Source organism: Panulirus ornatus, chromosome 12 (genome assembly GCF_036320965.1).
Source record: "Panulirus ornatus isolate Po-2019 chromosome 12, ASM3632096v1, whole genome shotgun sequence".
Classification (NCBI taxonomy): Eukaryota; Metazoa; Arthropoda; class Malacostraca; order Decapoda; family Palinuridae; genus Panulirus; species Panulirus ornatus.
Window position 1 is genome coordinate 56,995,829 of NC_092235.1, and position 20,937 is coordinate 57,016,765.

The following is a 20,937-nucleotide window of genomic DNA, read 5'->3' on the forward strand; positions in this document are numbered from 1 at the left end:
TCATGTGCAAATGGTGATTAATTCATCACTTATCCCCCCCATCTCCAGTATACCATAGAGATGCCCCTCATTCTTTAGACCCTTGGATACACCTCCCTCACCACCCTATCTATAAAGGTATTAGACAATCAGAGTGACATAACACATCCTTGAGGCAAACCCACTGTCACTGGAAACCAATCACCTTCCTTCCTTTAATCTGCCACACATACTGTAATGTCCTGGTAATTTCCACATTTAGTAACTTATTATTAAGCGGCATATGATGCCTCTATACCAACCCTCTAATTTGTCTTTTCCCGTTTCTTAGATGCCACACAGAATTAACTCTCTTTTCCAGGTATTTGTGATAGAATTTTCAAGCAAGCACCTAGTGTGTACATCTTCAAACCCCTGATGCCAAACTACTCCTCACCGATTAGATATTCTGTGTATGCCCCTATCTTCTTGATCACCACTCTTCCAAAACACCTTACCATATATACTCAGCAGACTCATACCTCTGTGATTTAATAATTTTCTTTTGTTCATCTTACCTTCAGATAATAGCACTCATTATGTATTTTGCTAGCCCTATGGCACTTTTTTCGGCCATGGGGTGTTCAGTGTTGTAAATGGAAATGGTGAAGAGCTTGTAGATTTGTGTGCTGAAAAAGTACTGGTGATTGGGAATACTTGGTTTAAAATGAGAGATATACATAAGTATACATATGTTAGTTGGAGAGATGGCCAGAGAGCGTTATTGGATTACGTGTTAATTGATAGGCGCGCGAAAGAGAGACTTTTGCATGTTAATGTGCTGAGAGGTGCAGCTAGAGGGATGTCTGACCATTATCTTGTGGAGGTGAAGTTGAAGATCTGTAGAGGTTTTCAGAAAAAAAGAGAGAATGTTGGGGTAAAGAGAGTGGTGAGAGTAAGTGAGCTTGGGAAGGAGACTTGTGTGAGGAAGTATCTGGAGAGACTGAGTGCAGAATGGAAAAAGGTGAGAGCAAAGGACATAAGGGGAGTTGGGGAGGAATGGGATGTATTTAGGGAAGTAGTGATGGCTTGCGCAAAAGATGCTTGTGGCATGTGAAGCATGGGAGGTAGGCAGATGAAAAAGGGTAGTGAGAAGTGGGATGAGGAAGTAAGATTATTAGTGGAAGAGAAGAGAGAGGCACTTGGACGATTTTTGCAGGGAAATAATGCAAATGACTGGGAGATGTATAAAAGAAAGAGGCAGGAGGTCAAGAGAAAGGTGCAAGAGGTAAAAAAGAGGGCAAATGAGAGTTGGGGTGAGAGAGTATCATTAGATTTAAGGGAGAATGAAAAGATGTTTTTTTTGGAAGGAGGTAAATAAAGTGCGTAAGACAAGAGAACAAATGGGAACATCGGTGAAGGGGGCTAATGGGGAGGTGATAACAAGAAGTGGTGATGTGAGAAGGAGATGGAGTGAGTATTTTGAAGGTCTGTTAAATGTGTTAGATGATAGAGTGGCAGATATAGGGTGTTTTGGTTGAGGTGGTGTGCAGAGTAAGAGGTTAAGGAGAATGATTTGGTAAACAGAGAAGAGGTAGTAAAAGCTTTGCTGAAAATGAAAGCTGGCAAGGCAAGGGGTTTGGATGGTATTGCAGTGGAATCTAATAAAAAAGGGGTGACTGTATTGTTGACTGGTTGGTAAGGATATTTAATGTATGTATGACTCATGGTGAGGTGCCTGATGATTGGCAGAATGCATACATAGGGCCATTGTACAAAGGCAAAGGGGATAAAGGTGAGTGCTCAAATTACAGAGGTATAAGTCTGTTAAGTATTCGTTGGATATTATATGGGAGGGTATTGATAGAGAAGGTGAAGGCATGTACAGAGCATCAGATTGGGGAAGAGCAGTGTGGTTTCGGAATTGGTTGAGGATGTGTGGATCAGATGTTTGCTTTGAAGAATGTATGTGAGAAATACTTAGAAAAGCAAATGGATTTGTATGTAGCATTTATGGATCTGGAGAAGGCATATGATTAGAGTTGATAGAGATGCTCTGTGGAAGGTATTAAGAATATATGTTGTGGGAGGCAAGTTGTTAGAAGCAGTGAAAAGTTTTTATCGAGGATGTAAGGCATGAGTACGAGTAGGAAGAGAGGAAAGTGATTGGTTCTCAGTGAATGTTGGTTTGCAGCAGGGGTGCGTGATGTCTCAATGGTTGTTTAATTTGTTTATGGATGGGGTTGTTAGGGAGGTGAATGCAAGAGTTTTGGAAAGGGGGGCAAGTATGCAGTCTATTGTGAGAGAGCTTGGGAAGTGAGTCAGTTGTTGTTTGCTGATGATACAGCGCTGGAGGCTTATTTGGGTGAGAAACTGCAGAAGCTGGTGACTGAGTTTAGTAAAGTGTGTGAAAGAAGAAAGCTGAGAGTAATTGTGTATAAGAGCAAGGTTATTAGGTACAGTAGGGTTGAGGGACAAGTCAACTGGGAGGTAAGTTTGAATGGAGAAAAACTGGAGGACGTGAAGTGGTTTAGATATCTGGGAGTGGATTTGGCAGCGGATGGAACCATGGAAGGGGAAGTGAGTCACAGGGTGGGGGAGGGGGTGAAAGTTCTGGGAGCGTTGAAAAATGTGTGGAAGCCGAGAACATTATCTCGGGAGAGCAAAAATGGGTATGTTTGAAGGAATTGTGTTTCCAACAATGTTGTATGGTTTCAAGGCATGGGCTATAGATTGAGTAGTACGGAGAAGGGTGGATGTGTTGGAAATGAGATGTTTGAGGACAATATGTGGTGTGATGTGGTTGATCGAGTAAGTAATGAAAGGTAAGAGAGATGTGTGGTAATAAAAAGAGTGTGGTTGAGAGAGCAGAAGAGGGTGTTTTGAAATGGTTTGGTCACATGGAGAGAATGAGTGAGGAAAGATTGACAAAGAGGATATATGTGTCAGAGGTGGAAGGAACGAGGAGAAGTGGGAGACCAAATTGGAGGTGGAAAGATGGAGTGAAAAAGATTTTGAGTGATTAGGGCCTGAGCACGCAGGAGGGTGAAAGGCGTGCAAGGAATAGAGTGAATTGGAATGATGTGGTATACTGGGGTCGACACACAATTCCACTACCAGATCAAATGATATTCAACAATCAAAGTACTGTATTTGCTCCATCTCTTTTTGATCTCTCTTTTTCTTGTTACCACTTCTTTATTTGCTTCCCTAACTGTCATTGTCACCCTCTTACTGTTCACCTCCTTCCAAAACTTGTTTGTTATTCTTTGAATTTCATAGATGCTCTCTCTGTTCATGTCTTTCTTAGCCTCTTTTTCGTTCAGCTCTTTTATCTTTTTCTTGATTTCCTGCCTCATTCCCTTTAGATACCAACCATGCGCATCTCTTTTCTTTGTCATTTGTAGTTTAACATCCTCACCCCACTACTCTTTACCTTTTCTCGTAGGTCCACATCCTGCCTTCTTCCTGCCATTGTGCCACTTGCACATGTAAGCACTTCTTCAATAATTGCTGTCCACCTCTTTTCTAATCCCTTGTTTCATTTACTGTTGCCTGGTGTTACTCTTCACTCAGTCTTCCCTGTACCATGCACGTAGGCCTCTTTGAGGTCACTCACTTTCACCCCTCTTTCATAAACATCATATCTTCTTCTGCAAAAAATACTATAAACTTTCAAATTCACCTCCTCCAAGAAAGTATCAGACTTTGGAGCTGCCAACTTTTTTGCATGTTCACATTGAGCAACCTCTCCTTGCATACATGTTAGAACATAATTTATTTCATGTTTGTTGAACCCAACCCGAGTTACATATATACACAGTCCTTATGTATGCTTTTTTTTTCTTTTACCAAGTATTCCCAATCCCCGTTTCACTTTCAGCACACAATGTACTCTTTTCTATTTTGATGTATCTTCCAATTGCACTCTGTTTATCTATTCTGTCTTTATCTCCGATGACCATTCCCTTTAGGAACTTCCATCAAAGGGTTGGCTATGGAAAAAGAGTTTTTTCCCTTTCCTTACATGGCTCTCTTGCATACATCATTCCATGGATTCTTCCCCCATTTATCTCCCTCACTCTTCTCAGTTTCCCAATGTCACATGTGGTCTTACTCTTACACCAACTCCTTTAATTGTACTATCGAACACTCTCCTTGTAAACTCTCTATCTTGCATTCTCCTCATGCCCAGTCCACTTCAAAGTATTATGTTTCACCCACTCTGTCTCTCCCTAATTAATTCTTTTTGTATTTCCTGTGAATTCCAATTACATTGTCAACAAAAAAAACCTTGTCCTCACCCCATACATTATCAAAAGCGATGTCACACTTACATTTTAGTAGATTCTCATCTGTTCTTTGGCTTTTATTACCATCTGCAGACATTTGGGCATGGAATTACCAAGGTTTCTGAAGTATTCTAGGTCCATGTTTTGGGTCCATAGGCTTTAAATCTCCTGAATGAGTGAGGCAATGATGAGATGTTACACAAAGCAGCTGCCAGATCATGCATTCTGAGTGCCAAGTGTCCTAGAAATCTTATATGTACCCACTTTTTTCTTTTTCTTGCTTTTAGGCAAGAATTTAGGCTTTCTCCTCATAAGGGTAAGAGACAACCATCTTGAAGCACAGGTGGAAGAAATGCAGTCCCTGAAGAGAAATTCCCAAAATGAAGTGGCAGCTAGGAAGAGTAAAGAAAAACACCCTTCCCTATAGATAGCCTGAGGCACACTGAGGCTTGTTGCTGGTGTTCTCACCCTTAGAAACACTAGTCTTAGTGACCAGATGTACAGTGATTTCTTCCTAAGATCATCATATGCTTGTATCCACAATAAACCTTTGCCATGTATTGTCTTTAAAGATATATGCATTCTCAGTACCCTCCACTTATTCATCCTTACCTTTTATGAATTCATCATTTCAGTCATACCTGTACCTTCCTACTCCAGCATCCCCAGTTAAGGGCCTACTGTAGAGTTCAGAAAGCTACCCACATCCACTAGATGGGACCATGGGTCAGGGAGTGTGATGTGTGTATGACCTTGTGTTTTTAATGCTAGGGGGATGGTTGGTGTGTAGAATGCAAATAAGTTTAACTTGTAACCTGGGGTATGTATTTCTTTCATATTGCCTGGCACATTTGGTGCTAAGATATATATATCTACTTGGTTATTTTCATATTCAGAGTCTTTGATACTATGGTTGCAGTCTTGAAACTTAATTACATTAATTGTTAAAGTGATTGCTTTCATGAGATTTACTTTCATTATTTTTCCTTAGCAATAGCAGCACTCACTGCAGTCATCTGTGTATCGGTCGCCCCAACAACCAGTTTGTGTGCCTCTGTCCTGATGGAATGAAGGTCTGTATCATTGTTTGAATTTCTTAATAGAGAGTGAGCATTTCTTCTGTTGTGTTTTCTGCATTTATTTCCCTTACTTGATTTCTAATAACTTTGTGCATGATATATTCCTGATTAGGAAAAGGCACCATTTGTCTTGGCTTCCTTTATATTTGTTTGAAAAGAACAGATGCATCTTTTTAAATGTAAATGGAAAATGTTCTCCTACAAATATATCTAAGTTATGCTATTATTGGCTGATTGGATTATGGTTAGCCCGTTGTTTTTCCACTGAACTTGTGTTGCGTAACAGCTGCACTTAGTGTTTTCTGTATGTAATAATGGGGTAATGGACGACTCTTATAACGTGATATATAAAGAACTAAAAAAAAATCCTTCCCACATTTTTTCCATTAGCTGTCCTCATTCTTATATGTATTTTAGTGTGAAGTGTGATATTTCAAAATAGTTTTGTAATTCATCAATACTACTGTCATTGTATGAAGTGACAGTAATTTGTGAAGTTAAGTTAGATATAAAGAAATAGATGAATCCTTTGATTTATTCCTCACACATGCCAGCTCTTTCCCCTCTAATTTTCAGCATGAAAGGTGTGATTTTCTCCTCCTCCACTACTTTGGGCTTACATCCCTCTGCCGACTCATTTTTGTGTACTACCGGTTGAGTATCCCTTATCTGAAATGCCTTGAACCAGAAGTGTTTCAGATTTTGGAATATTTGCACATAATGAGATATGTGGAATACAGGATAGTATGGAAACAAACAAGTTAGAGCTGAGATATATCTCAGTGTTTCAACCATTCAATGCTCTTCCTCAGGAGATACTGATTCCAGCATTCAGCAGGACTCTGTTCCCAGCAAGTGATGGTCACCCAGTTGGATGCCATGGCATGTTGCTCTCTGATTAGATGGCTTGTCTTGCTGCCTCTGCCCGTTCACAGCGATCTCCACTGCCTGATGGACCAGCAGGTGAACCCAGACTTTGTGTTGACATTGTTCTTAATCCCTTCCTCTGTGTAAGCTCTCACACTATCTCTAAACGATTGACACTAAAGCAACTATGGGCAAGTGACAAACTGTTTAGTGAGTGTGAGAACTTACCTAGAGTAAGGGATTAAGAGCAATGTTAACTCAAGGTCTGGGTTCATCTGCTTGTCACGTCAGGCAGTGGAGATTGCTGTGAATGGGTGGAGGTAGCAGGACGAGCCATTCAATCGGAGATCGACACACTATGGCATCCAATCGGGTGACCATCACTTGCTGGGGAACACAGTTCTGCCAAATGCTGGAATCAGAATCTCCTGAGGAAGACCATTTGTCATCATTGATAATAGATGATAATGATATATCTTGGGGATGGAACCCAAGTCTAAACACAGAATCCATTTATGTTCCATATACAACTTACGTGCTTGTCCTGAAGGTAATGTATACAATATTTTTATTAATTTTGCACATGAAGCAAAGTTTATATAACACTGACCTATCAGAAAGCTAAGGTGTCACAACATCAGCTGCCCATGTGGACAATCTGTGCTTGTTTGGCATCCCCTTCATTCCTGACTCTGAATTTACATACTACTGATAAGCAGTCATTTTCTTACACTTATTCACACGGAGCAGGGAATAAGCAAAAACATGGTGAGTAATGCATTTAGTTCTGGAGGTGATGATTGTTTATAACAAACTGGCACCGACAGTGTCAGAGCTGGGCATGGGCAAGTAAAGTCGGGTATGGAATTTTCTACTTGTAACATCATGTCACAGTTCAAAAAGTTTTGGATCTTGGATTTTCGGATTGGGGATGCTCGACCTGTAATGAGGTGTTTTTCATTCTTTTAGATTTAGGATCCCCTAACATAAGCAAGTTTCATCTGTACCGCATAGATGATAATTAAACAGATGTAAGATTCTTCATCAGTTGTTTGAAGTGTCACAGGAGGGTTTTGGTGTCCATTGATAAATGAAATACTTGGAAAGAAATCTGCCCATTTCAATTTGCTTTGGATGCAGTTTAAAGATACATGTGATATGTAGGGTTGAGGGTCAAGTCAATTGGGAGGTGAGTTTGAATGGAGAAAAACTGGAGGAAGTGAAGTGTTTTAGATATCTGGGAGTGGATCTGGCAGCGGATGGAACCATGGAAGCGGAAGTGGATCATAGGGTGGGGGAGGGGGCGAAAATTCTGGGAGCCTTGAAGAATGTGTGGAAGTCGAGAACATTATCTCGGAAAGCAAAAATGGGTATGTTTGAAGGAATAGTGGTTCCAACAATGTTGTATGGTTGCGAGGCGTGGGCTATGGATAGAGTTGTGCGCAGGAGGGTGGATGTGCTGGAAATGAGATGTTTGAGGACAATGTGTGGTGTGAGGTGGTTTGATCGAGTAAGTAACATAAGGGTAAGAGAGATATGTGGAAATAAAAAGAGCGTGGTTGAGAGAGCAGAAGAGGGTGTTTTGAAATGGTTTGGGCACATGGAGAGAATGAGTGAGGAAAGATTGACCAAGAGGATATATGTGTCGGAGGTGGAGGGAACGAGGAGAAGAGGGAGACCAAATTGGAGGTGGAAAGATGGAGTGAAAAAGATTTTGTGTGATCAGGGCCTGAACATGCAGGAGGGTGAAAGGAGGGCAAGGAATAGAGTGAATTGGAGCGATGTGGTATACCGGGGTTGACGTGCTGTCAGTGGATTGAATCAAGGCATGTGAAGCGTCTGGGGTAAACCATGGAAAGCTGTGTAGGTATGTATATTTGCGTGTGTGGACGTATGTATATACATGTGTATGGGGGTGGGTTGGGCCATTTCTTTCGTCTGTTTCCTTGCGCTACCTCGCAAATGCGGGAGACAGCAAGAAAAAAAAAAAAAATAAATATATTTTTTGCTTTTTATATTTATGTGTAGTTTGTTGTTCACCTGTATATGAAGTTAACTGTACCATCTTTGATGTTAGCAGCAGGTTAGTGAAACTGAGGAATGTTTGTGCCCAGATGGATCACCAATACAGGAAGATGGAACGTGCAGATCAGTGAACAGTACTTGTCCTCAGAATTTCTTTCTCTGTGGTAATGGCAAATGCATCCCCCACCAGTGGCTTTGTGATACAGATAATGACTGTGGAGATAACTCTGATGAAGTAAGTTGCTAAGGTTTTTGATTGTCAACATTTTGTTGGGTTTATGTGTATCCTAGAAAACTGTGCTAAGAGTAATCATTACTTAATCTTTTATCTTAATGTACTGTATTTATATTTTTTCTTTGCTGTTTCCACATTATCAATCAAGGTAGTGCCAGGAACAGATGAAGAAAAGGGAAAAGGCCTCCTTTTCTTACATCCATTCTCTAGCAGTCATGTGTAATGTAATGAAACCACAGCCTCTTATCCACAACCAGGCCCCACAGACCTTTCCATGATTCCTCCCACTGCTTCATGTTACTTGGTTCAGTCCATTGGGAGCTTGTCAAACCCAGTATACTACTTTGCTCCAGTTTCCTTTATCCCATGCACACCATCCTCCTGGATGTTCAGGCCCAGAATGCTTAAAATCCTATTTACTCCTTCCATTGCCAGTTTGGTCCCCCTCTTCTCCCTGACCCCTACACTTCTGACACATATTTTCTTTGTCAGCGTGTCCCCTTTCATTCTTACTATATTTCCAAACCATTTCAGCACACCTTAGAAGAGAATAGTGAGGGGTGACCTGATCATATCCTCTAAGTTTTTAGAGATTGACAATGTGGACAGTGAACTGTTTATTGAAAGATGTAGGCATGGAACTTGTTAAAATAGATATAAAGGAATACATAGATAGTGTGAGTAGTGGATCAATGGAACATAGTGAATGAGGATATGATTAATACGAATAGCATACTTAAATTTTACAGGCTGTATGGTAGTTGGCAATGTTCAAGAGATGGGGCTCCACAAGTGTAAAACTCCTTTCCCATACAGTACAGGTATTTAACTACAGATAGGTAATTACACCTCTCTCTTACTGTATGATTACTTACTTGAACACCTGTCCTTACAACAAACCATTTTCTTTAAATATTTAATTTCCGACACATTCACCTTGCAGGGAGAAAATGCAATTGAGTGGGAGATGTATAAAATAAAGAGACAGGAGGTCAAGAGAAAGGTGCAAGAGGTGAAAAAGAGGGCAAATGAGAGTTGGGGTGAGAGAGTATCATTAAATTTTAGGGAGAATAAAAATGTTCTGGAAGGAGGTAAATAAAGTGCATAAGACAAGGGAGCAAATGGGAACTCCAGTGAAGGGCGCTAATGGGGAGGTGATAACAAGTAGTGGTGATGTGAGAAGGATATGGAGTGAGTATTTTGAAGGTTTGTTGAATGTGTTTGACGATAGAGTGGCAGGTATAGGGTGTCTTGGCCGAGGTGGTGTGCAAAGTGAGAGGGTTAGGGAAAATGATTTGGTAAAGAGAGAAGAGGTAGTAAAAGCTTTGTGGAAGATGAAAGCCAGCAAGGCAGCAGATTTGGATGGTATTGCAGTGGAATCTATTGAAAAAGGGGGTGACTGTATTGTTGACTGGTTGGTAAGGTTATTTAATGTATGTATGACTCATGGTGAGGTGCCTGAGGATTGGCAGAATGCGTGCATAGTGCCATTGTACAAAGGCAAAGGGGATAAGAGTGAGTGCTCAAATTACAAAGGTATAAGTTTGTTGAGTATTCCTGGTAAATTATATGGGAGGGTTATTGATTGAGAGGGTGAAGGCATGTACAGAGCATCAGATTGGGGAAGAGCAATGTGGTTTCAGAAGTGGTAGAGGATGTGTGGATCAGGTGTTTGCTTTGAAGAATGTATGTGAGGAATACTTAGAAAAGCAAATGGATTTGTATATAGCATTTATGGATCTGGAGAAGGCATATGATAGAGTTGATAGAGATGCTCTGTGGAAGGTATTAAGAATATATGGTGTGGGAGGCAAGTTGTTAGAAGCAGTGAAAAGCTTTTATTTAGGATGTAAGGCATGTGTACGTGTAGGAAGAGAGGAAAGTGATTGGTTCTCAGTGAATGTAGGTTTGCGGCAGGGGTGTGTGATGTCTCCATGGTTGTTTAATTTGTTTATGGATGAGGTTGTTAGGGAGGTGAATGCAAGAGTTTTGGAAAGAGGGGCAAGTATGAAGTCTGTTGTGGATGAGAGAGCTTGGGAAGTGAGTCAGTTGTTGTTTGCTGATGATACAGCGCTGGTGGCTGATTCATGTGAGAAACTGCAGAAGCTGGTGACTGAGTTTGGTAAAGTGTGTGAAAGAAGAGAGTTAAGAGTAAATGTGAATAAGAGCAAGGTTATTAGGTACAGTAGGGTTGAGGGTCAAGTCAATTGGGAGGTAAGTTTGAATGGAGAAAAACTGGAGGAAGTAAAGAGTTTTAGATATCTTGGAGTGGATCTGGCAGCAGATGGAACCATGGAAGCGGAAGTGAATCATAGGGTGGGGGAGGGGGCGAAAATCCTGGGAGCCTTGAAGAATGTTTGGAAGTCGAGAACATTATCTCGGAAAGCAAAAATGGATATGTTTAAAGGAATAGTGGTTTCAACAATGTTGTATGGTCGCGAGGCGTGGACTATGGATAGAGTTGTGCGCAGGAGGGTGGATGTGCTGGAAATGAGATGTTTGAGGACAATGTGTGGTGTGAGGTGGTTTGATCGAGTAAGTAATGTAAGGGTAAGAGAGATGTGTGGAAATAAAAAGAGCGTGGTTGAGAGAGCAGAAGAGGGTGTTTTGAAATGGTTTGGGCACATGGAGAGAATGAGTGAGGAAAGATTGACCAAGAGGATATATGTGTCAGAGGTGGAGGGAACAAGGAGAAGTGGGAGACCAAATTGGAGGTGGAAAGATGGAGTGAAAGAGATTTTGAGTGATCGGGGCCTGAACATGCAGGAGGGTGAAAGGCGGGCAAGGAATAGAGTGAATTGGATCGATGTGGTATACTGGGGTTGACGTGCTGTCAGTGGATTGAATCAGGGCATGTGGAGCGTCTGGGGTAAACCATGGAAAGCTGTGTGGGGCCTGGATGTGGAAAGGGAGCTGTGGTTTCGGGCATTATTGCATGACAGGTAGAGACTGAGTGTGAACGAATGAGGCCTTTGTTGTCTTTTCCTAGCGCTACCTCGCACACATGAGGGGGGAGGGGGATGTTATTCCATGTGTGGCGAGGTGGCGATGGGAATGAATAAAGGCAGACAGTGTGAATTGTGTGCATGGGTATATATGTGTGTCTGTGTGTGTATATATTTGTGTACATTGAGATGTATAGGTATGTATATTTGCGTGTGTGGACGTGTGTGTATATACATGTGTATGGGGGTGGGTTGGGCCATTTCTTTCGTCTGTTTCCTTGCGCTACCTCACAAACGCGGGAGACAGCGACAAAGCAAAATAAATAAAATGAATAAATATATACATTCACCTTCTGTACATTTTCATTTATAGCTCATGCCTTGCATCTATACAACACCAGTAGGACTAGTATACCTTCAGACATACCCATTTTTACCCTCCCAAATAGTAACCTTTCTTTCCATGCTCTTAGAACCTTTTTCTCTTCGTATACTCTAGAGGATGAACAAAGAAATTTTGAAAAGAGTATTGTTAACAAGTCAGGAAAAAGTCCAAAAATTTTTTAAATATTCATCAGGAGTAAACTGCCAGTTAAAGAGCAGATAATCAGGCAAAGAGATTCAGGAGAGTTGTAAAGGATAATGTAAAGATATGTAAGATAGCTGAAAAGTGCCAAACCATTAGCCCCAACGCTAATGAGATGGACTGGGGAGGAGGTCTTAGAAGCCGTTGAGATGTTTAGGAAAGACATGTAGGTAGTGGTTGGTAGGCAGCCACTGACTTAGGAAGTTTATTAAAAATACTATTTGCCAGGGTATCAGGAGGGTTAGTGCCAGCTATGTGTGGTGAGCAAACGCTTGAGTGGTTGTGAATTTGCACTCCTCTGTCCCAGGTAACTGTCTTTTTTTCTGCCTCACTCACATGCAGACTGCTTGCATTGTGTCCACAGACATACTCTCTCTTCTTGTCATGATAACTTTTTACAGCACTAAATTCACATAGCTCATTCTTCGTAGATCTTGATTTTCCTGTGGTGAGAGCTGTGCATTAGCCCAGCCTTTTAACAAAATGGTAGGAGCAACAGATAGAAGTAGTAGGAAGGAAAATTAGACAGGAGCATTTGTTAGAAACATTAGGTTGAAGTAGTAGGTTGGAACATTAAATGGGAGTATTTTGTAGAAGTATTGGATGGGAGCATTTGGTAGAAGTAGAAGATTGGAACTTCAGGTCGTAACATTATTTAGTATTCGTTAGGAATGTTAGGTTGGAGCCTTTTGAAATATTGTGCTAGAGTGGCCTTCTGCTAGTGACCTGTTAAGAGTGGTGCTTTAAAGGCTAAGAAGTGGCACTGGAATTCATCAGTTATGGAGACTTTCACCATGGCCACCCCTTTGAGGGAGTTCTCGAAGGGAACGGGTGTTAGAGATATAGATAGATAGAAAGACATCATGAGAATACTAAAGGTTCTTGGCCTATACAAAGCTTATGGTCTTGATAGAATTTCACCATGTGCACTTGAAGTACTGTTCAAGAAGTCGCTAGAGAAAGGCAATGTAGCAAGGAAGGGGAAAAGGGCAAGCATCATACCCTGTCTTTAAGAAGGGTGACTCGAAAGAGTTATTGAATTACGTACTGATTAGGTAACAGACTGACAAGTGTGGTCTTTAAGGCACTGGAAAAGATAATCAGAAAGCGAGTTCGTGGATCAGAAAGGTAAGTTAAGGTGAATCACACTTAATTTCTGTCATATTTCAGAACACTCTGATGCAACCTTACATTAACATAAACAGAATGGATATGACTACATCTTCTACTGTATGTTGGAAACCCCATGTATGTAATATCACAAAATCAACTTTTTAAGAGTTGGAGGTGTATTTGTACTGTAATTATTTTACTTGCCTGTTGCCATTCTGTGTTTAATGGTGGTCTCATTCACCTAAGTATGAAGGATTGCCTGCATATCTAAGGTGACTCTTCCACATTTGTCTTAACCAGAGTGGAATCGAATACCCTCCACCATATTAGCTTTCCAGCTATATGACCTCCCTTCAACTGCCTCATTCCATCAGTTATGATGTTCCCCTCTGTCTATTCCTGTAGGTATTATTTCGGCCTCTGCTCTTGTCCCAGCCCCTGTAACATGGATCTGTAGTATGTCTGATTGTTACTTACCATAGGTTCTGTCTTGAGACCATCTGTATGAGGTTTGATTGTTGTGATAACTACACTTTGCATAGCTGGGCAGTGGAAATCTCTTTCTCCTTTGCTTTTACCTCTGTTCGCTTTTAAAAGTCTGGTCCACTAATGTTTGAGGAGTTCAGATTAATCTTTGGTGTATTTGATTTCCTCAAGCTTACTTTTTCAACATGTCATCTCAGATTTCCATGCTATGGGAAAAGTTTTAGATGAATTGGAGTTTGCTAATGTAACACCGATGTTCAAGAAAGGTAATAGTCACTGCCTGAAAAGTATCATCCAGGTAGGTGTCTGTCTGTCACTGGAAAACTATGGAAACCACCATTTTTGATTACTGTAAACCATTTTAGAGGACCACCACTTGATAAATGATTCTCAGCATGGTTTTCAAAGAAATCATTCATGTGTGACAAATCTGTTTGCTTTTTTATGATATTACCAACCTATGTGATGAAAGAAAATCAGTTTATGTCATCTATCTGGATTATCAAAAAACATTTTATAAGCTTCCCAGCAAAGGTTATTAGCAAAAGTTGTTACATGGTATTTATGGGGTTGTACTTTAGTGGATAGGAAATTGGTTGCCTGCCCATAAACAAAGAGTTGTGATTAATGTTCAAGCCTCAGAATGACTGGTTAGATGTAGCAAGTGACATACCACAAGGACTTGTGTTAGGACTGATTCTTTTTCTCATATATGTATCTTTTTTTTTTTTTTTTTTTTTTTTAAGAGGTGAAAAAAAGGGCAAATGAGAGTTGGGGTGAGAGACTATCAGTAAATTTTAGGGAGAATAAAAAGATGTTCTGGAAGGAGGTAAATAGGGTGCGTAAGACAAGGGAGCAAATGGGAACTTCAGTGAAGAGCGTAAATGGGGAGGTGATAACAAGTAGTGGTGATGTGAGAAGGAGATGGAATGAGTATTTTGAAGGTTTGTTAAATGTGTCTGATGACAGAGTGGCAGATATAGGGTGTTTGGGTCGAGGTGGTGTGCAAAGTGAGAGGGTTAGGGAAAATGATTTGGTAAACAGAGAAGAGGTAGTAAAAGCTTTGCGGAAGATGAAAGCCGGCAAGGCAGCAGATTTGGATGGTATTGCAGTGGAATTTATTAAAAAAGGGGGTGACTGTATTGTTGACTGGTTGGTAAGGTTATTTAATGTATGTATGACTCATGGTGAGGTGCCTGAGGATTGGCGGAATGCGTGCATAGTGCCATTGTACAAAGGCAAAGGGGATAAGAGTGAGTGCTCAAATTACAGAGGTATAAGTTTGTTGAGTATTCCTGGTAAATTATATGGGAGGGTATTGATTGAGAGGGTGAAGGCATGTACAGAGCATCAGATTGGGGAAGAGCAGTGTGGTTTCAGAAGTGGTAGAGGATGTGTGGATCAGGTGTTTGCTTTGAAGAATGTATGTGAGAAATACTTAGAAAAGCAAATGGATTTGTATGTAGCATTTATGGATCTGGAGAAGGCATATGATAGAGTTGATAGAGATGCTCTGTGGAAGGTATTAAGAATATATGGTGTGGGAGGCAAGTTGTTAGAAGCAGTGAAAAGTTTTTATCGAGGATGTAAGGCATGTGTACGTGTAGGAAGAGAGGAAAGTGATTGGTTCTCAGTGAATGTAGGTTTGCGGCAGGGGTGTGTGATGTCTCCATGGTTGTTTAATTTGTTTATGGATGGGGTTGTTAGGGAGGTAAATGCAAGAGTCTTGAAAAGAGGAGCAAGTATGAAGTCTGTTGGGGATGAGAGAGCTTGGGAAGTGAGTCAGTTGTTGTTCGCTGATGATACAGCGCTGGTGGCGGATTCATGTGAGAAACTGCAGAAGCTGGTGACGGAGTTTGGTAAAGTGTGTGGAAGAAGAAAGTTAAGAGTAAATGTGAATAAGAGCAAGGTTATTAGGTACAGTAGGGTTGAGGGTCAAGTCAATTGGGAGGTGAGTTTGAATGGAGAAAAACTGGAGGAAGTGAAGTGTTTTAGATATCTGGGAGTGGATCTGGCAGCGGATGGAACCATGGAAGCGGAAGTGGATCATAGGGTGGGGGAGGGGGCGAAAATTTTGGGAGCCTTGAAAAATGTGTGGAAGTCGAGAACATTATCTCAGAAAGCAAAAATGGGTATGTTTGAAGGAATAGTGGTTCCAACAATGTTGTATGGTTGCGAGGCGTGGGCTATGGATAGAGTTGTGCGCAGGAGGATGGATGTGCTGGAAATGAGATGTTTGAGGACAATGTGTGGTGTGAGGTGGTTTGATCGAGTAAGTAACGTAAGGGTAAGAGAGATGTGTGGAAATAAAAAGAGCGTGGTTGAGAGAGCAGAAGAGGGTGTTTTGAAATGGTTTGGGCACATGGAGAGAATGAGTGAGGAAAGATTGACCAAGAGGATATATGTGTCGGAGGTGGAGGGAACAAGGAGAAGAGGGAGACCAAATTGGAGGTGGAAAGATGGAGAGAAAAGGATTTTGTGTGATCGGGGCCTGAACATGCAGGAAGGTGAAAGGAGGGCAAGGAATAGAGTGAATTGGAGCGATGTGGTATACAGGGGTTGATGTGCTGTCAGTGGATTGAATCAAGGCATGTGAAGCGTCCGGGGTAAACCATGGAAAGCTGTGTAGGTATGTATATTTGCGTGTGTGGACGTGTGTATGTACATGTGTATGGGGGGGGTTGGGCCATTTCTTTCGTTTGTTTCCTTGCGCTACCTCGCAACCGCGGGAGACAGCGACGAGGTATAAAAAAAAAAAAATGTATCTTTTTCTTTCTTTTAAACTATTAGCCATTTCCCGCGTTAGCGAGGTAGCGTTAGGAACAGAGGACTGGGCCTTTTTTGGAATATCCTCACCTGGCCCCCTCTGTTCCTTCTTTTGGAAAATTAAAAAAAAAAAAAAACAAGAGGGGAGGATTTCCAGCCCCCCGCTCCCTCCCCTTTTAGTCGCCTTCTACGACACGCAGGGAATACGTGGGAAGTATTCTTAATCCCCTATCCCCAGATATATATATATATATACATATATATATATATATCTTTCTTTTCTTTCAAACTATTCGCCATTTCCCGCATTAGCGAGGTAGCGTTAAGAACAGATGACTGGGCCTTTGAGGGACTACCCTCACCTGGCCCAATTCTCTGTTCCTTCTTTTGGAAAATTAAAAAAAAAAAAATATATATATATATATATATGGTTCATATTGTGTTCAGTTTTGGTCATTCTACTTTGAAAAAGACAGAAAGAATGGGGAGAGTACAGTGTCATGCTACATAGATGATTCCAGGAATGAGGAACAAATACTATGAGAACAGACTGAATATATATATATATATATATATATATATATATATATATATATATATATATATATATTGATATTGGTTATGGGCTGCATTATAAGATATCGAAATTTGCAAATGATACTAAGTTGGGAAATAAATCTACAAATTAACTTAAATGTCTACAGCTTGAAACTGATGTAGACAAACTGATGGACTGGGCTTACAGGTAGTAAATGAAGTTTAGTATTAGTAAGTTCAAAGTTTACATACCAGTTGTAAAAATGAAAAGGTAAGCTACAGTATGAATTCTGTTGAACCACAAAAGGTAAATTAGCAAAAAGACTTGGTCATAATAATCTCAGGTGACCTAAAATTAAGTTAAGTAAGCAGTGCATAGAAACAGTGAAAATAGCAAAGAAAAAAGTGAAGAAATTCATTGATTCATGGATAGGACTGTAGAATTTAAGTCCAGGGAAATCATCTTTACTCTTTGCAGTTCATTGGTTCATATTGTGTTCAGTTTTGGTCATTCTACTTTGAAAAAGACAGAAAGAATGGGGAGAGTACAGTGTCATGCTACATAGATGATTCCAGGAATGAGGAACAAATACTATGAGAACAGACTGAATGACAAGTTTAATAAAAGATGTTCAAAAACAAGTATTCAAAATTATCAGAGTCTTTGGTAATCTTGATCTAACAAGTTACTTAAGACTTGTGTTATGTGATTTCACTCATAGTAATGGATATAACCTTGTGGACAAATGTTTTGTCTTGAACAAGGTGAATTGTTTTTTCTTCAACAGGATTGATAATGTATGAAATTATTACCATTTAGAGCGGTAGAAAGCAGTACTTTTTTTTCCATACTATTCGCCATCTCCCGCATTAGTGAGGTAGCATTAAGAACAGAAGGACTGAGCCTTTGAGGGAAATCCTCACTTGGCCCCCTTTCTCTGTTCCTTCTTTTGAAAAATTAAAAACAAGAGGGGAGGATTTCCAGCCCCCCGCTCCCTCCCCTTTTAGTGGCCTTCTACGACACACAGGGAATACATGGGAAGTATTCTTTCTCTCCTATCCCCGGGGATAAGAAAGCAGTACTATAGAGATGTATAAGAATAGACAATATATATCTCACTTAAGTCCATGACTTACATTATTTAAACCTCCTTAGTCTTGTTGACTGTTTGCAGGTTTTTTGCTTTGAAGAATAAGATAGAAGAGTTTTCCCATATGTTATCCAAATCCACTTATGTTGTGGAAGAGGATATATCAGATACAGAAAATTTACCTTTCATTTAAAGTGAATTGATATTGTCTTTGTTTTCAGATGGAGCATCGTTGTGGTGAAAGATCATGTGACCCACCTTCTTGGCAGTGTAAGAATGGTCATTGTATTACCTCAAGCTGGCGCTGTGATTATGACAATGATTGTGGTGATCATTCAGATGAGGAGGATTGTCCTTATGAACAGTGTCCAAATAATACCTTTCCGTAAGATTGTTTCCTCATTGAGTTTTGTTTCAGATCTACAAACTTACACTTTATTAGATCAGTATATTTCTAAAAAATTCTCTTTATTTCTATGGTTGTGTTAGAAGAAAATATAGTTAAAGAAATCAAAAACAATTTAATGCTCTGTAAAACTTTTTTTGGTGAATTATACTTGAATTGTACATCCATTTGTTTACCCATCTATCTGCCATTAGTCAACATCTGTTTGTCTGTTGGTTGTCAGAGACTTTAACTAGAGCCTTCTCATATTTTTTTTATATACTCCCATCAACAGTTGTATTTCTGTGTGTGGTGAGTCAAAAAAAATCAGCCCCTAAATGTGTCTCAGTATTCCTCTGTTTTGATCAAACACTAATTAAAGGATGATACGTGTACATGCTAATCTGACTCCATTTCTCCCATATAGGGAATATCTATGCTTTCTTGGGCATAGAGTTTTTGAAACATGATTATATTTCTAGATTTAGTAATATCTTACTGTTATCATCTTAGGATATGATCATATATCTAAATATTGTAGTAATGCTTACTGTTGTCAATTTAAACCTGTAGGTGCAAAAACGGTCGTTGCATCCATCTCAGCTGGGTTTGTGATATGGAAGATGATTGCAGTGATGGAAGCGATGAAGAAAACTGCACCATTACTGGTAAAACATCATGCAGAGGTAATATAATGGTCTTTGTGTGTATATTTTATCCTTGTTATTATATTTTTTTATACCGAGCTACTTTTCCACCTTTAGTAAGGTATTGTCAAATGTAGATAGACACTGGCCTCATTTGTTCTCATCCACTCTCTGTCAATCCTGTATGATATATCAAAACCAGGTATTACCCTCCACAGCCAAGTAACACAGACTGCCTTAAAAACCAGGTATTACCCTCCACAGCCAAGTAACACAGACTGCCTTAGACTTAGGCCAGGTTCATTTGCAGCAAGTCAACCTCATTCCCCTAAGTTTTCATGCCTTAGTGCCCCAAAGCCTCCTTCTTTCAATCTCTTGTTTATAGCATTTCCCTTCCACTTTACTTCATCCATTTTTGACATGTAGATTTCCTTGTGTCTTTCTTTAAAAACCTCTCCTTATGTTAGAACCTCTCTGTGGTAAACCCTCTCAATCATACAACACAGATGACCACACCTCTCCCTGTGATTGTCATTTCATGGAAGATTAACCTTTTTCATGACAAATATAATCCTCAGGCATTTTGATTCCAACACATTCATCCTTATCTTTTCTTTTGCTCTCAAGACCTTAGCTTTGCATTCAGACAATGGTGTCAGAAGTATTTTACCTTCAGACATACCCCACTTTGCTCTTTAAGAAACTGACCTCCCCTTTCATATGCTCCACAATACACCCAGAATCCTTGCTCCTCTCTTGCACTTAGTGACTTACTTCCTCCTTCAGGCCCTCATCATGTAAATGTAATCAAATCTTCATATCTCACCCCTATGCTGCACCACATTACTATGCTTTTGTTCACTAATGATTTCAACTTTCTCCTTTTACACAGTCTGGCAAACTCCTTCACTAACTCGTTGAGTTTATCTATGGAATCTGTCACCAGAGCATTGTTATCTGCAAACAGTTACTAGTTCACTTCCTGTGCTCCTCATATTCAGCATACAACAACCTTAATCCTCTCCACAAGACATTTGCATGTACTTACACCACCACCCTGTCCATAAACATGAAACAGCCATATTGACATCACAAATCCTTGACATAGATGCACTTCACTTAGGAACCACATGTTTGCAAATATGCCTAACTCTTATAGTAGAAACTCCTCACTGCATTTAGTAACATTCCTTATACCTTATGAATTCATAGCACATTCCATAAAGCATCTTTATCACCCATATTGTATGCTTTTTCTTGAAACCCATAGATAACACATTAGAGGTCACTACTTTGTCTGAGTGTTTGATACAAGGTACTATCATTCTTCTATCATTTCTCACACAACCTCCAAAGCAAACACCTTTTCCACATGCACTTTACCTCTCATGAAGATTCATTGCTTTTCTCAGTCAACTGCTGTATGTACATCACCATCTCAGTGACTACCCTCCCTGAAACCTTACTAGGTATACTCAACAGACTTTTTTTTCATACTTATTCGCCATTTCTCGCAATAGCAAGGTAGTGTTAAGAACAGAGGACTGAGCTTTAGAGAAAAAAATCCTCATTTGGCCCTCTTTTCTTACGTTATAGCTTGGCCAACTAGTCAACATTATCACCCCCTTTTGCGACAAACTCATCTTCAACTCTGTGCTTTGCCATATTTCATATTATGCAAAGCTTTCTCTTCATTTCACTTGCTGCCACATCCCAAGCACACCTCATTGCCTACTTGTCATTTGATACATTTAGCAGTCCTCCAGAATATTCACTGCATCTCTTTTTTATATCTTCCTTGAAAGTTACTGCTTCCCCATGTGCTTTCCTTACTATTTCCTCATATGTTCTGTTCTCCTCCATCCAAAACCTTCTCTTATTTTTTCTAAAGTTTATCAATACTGTTACTCTCTCTCCTCATCTTT

The 20,937-nt window shown here is 40.1% G+C and overlaps 1 protein-coding gene across 3 annotated transcripts in view; it reads left to right on the forward strand.

The window, feature by feature from the left end:
* LOC139752080 (sortilin-related receptor-like) overlaps window positions 1–20,937 on the forward strand; it is a 269,696-nt gene that overhangs the window by 110,836 nt on the left and 137,923 nt on the right. For 2 of the 3 annotated variants that reach the window (XM_071667934.1, XM_071667936.1), the window contains exons 18-21: window positions 5,242–5,323; window positions 8,274–8,456; window positions 18,202–18,365; window positions 18,939–19,051. In XM_071667934.1, the coding sequence (XP_071524035.1) occupies window positions 5,242–5,323; window positions 8,274–8,456; window positions 18,202–18,365; window positions 18,939–19,051 (542 nt within the window). The remainder of the gene's footprint in view (window positions 1–5,241; window positions 5,324–8,273; window positions 8,457–18,201; window positions 18,366–18,938; window positions 19,052–20,937) is intronic. The other variant, XM_071667935.1, reaches the window with a different exon arrangement.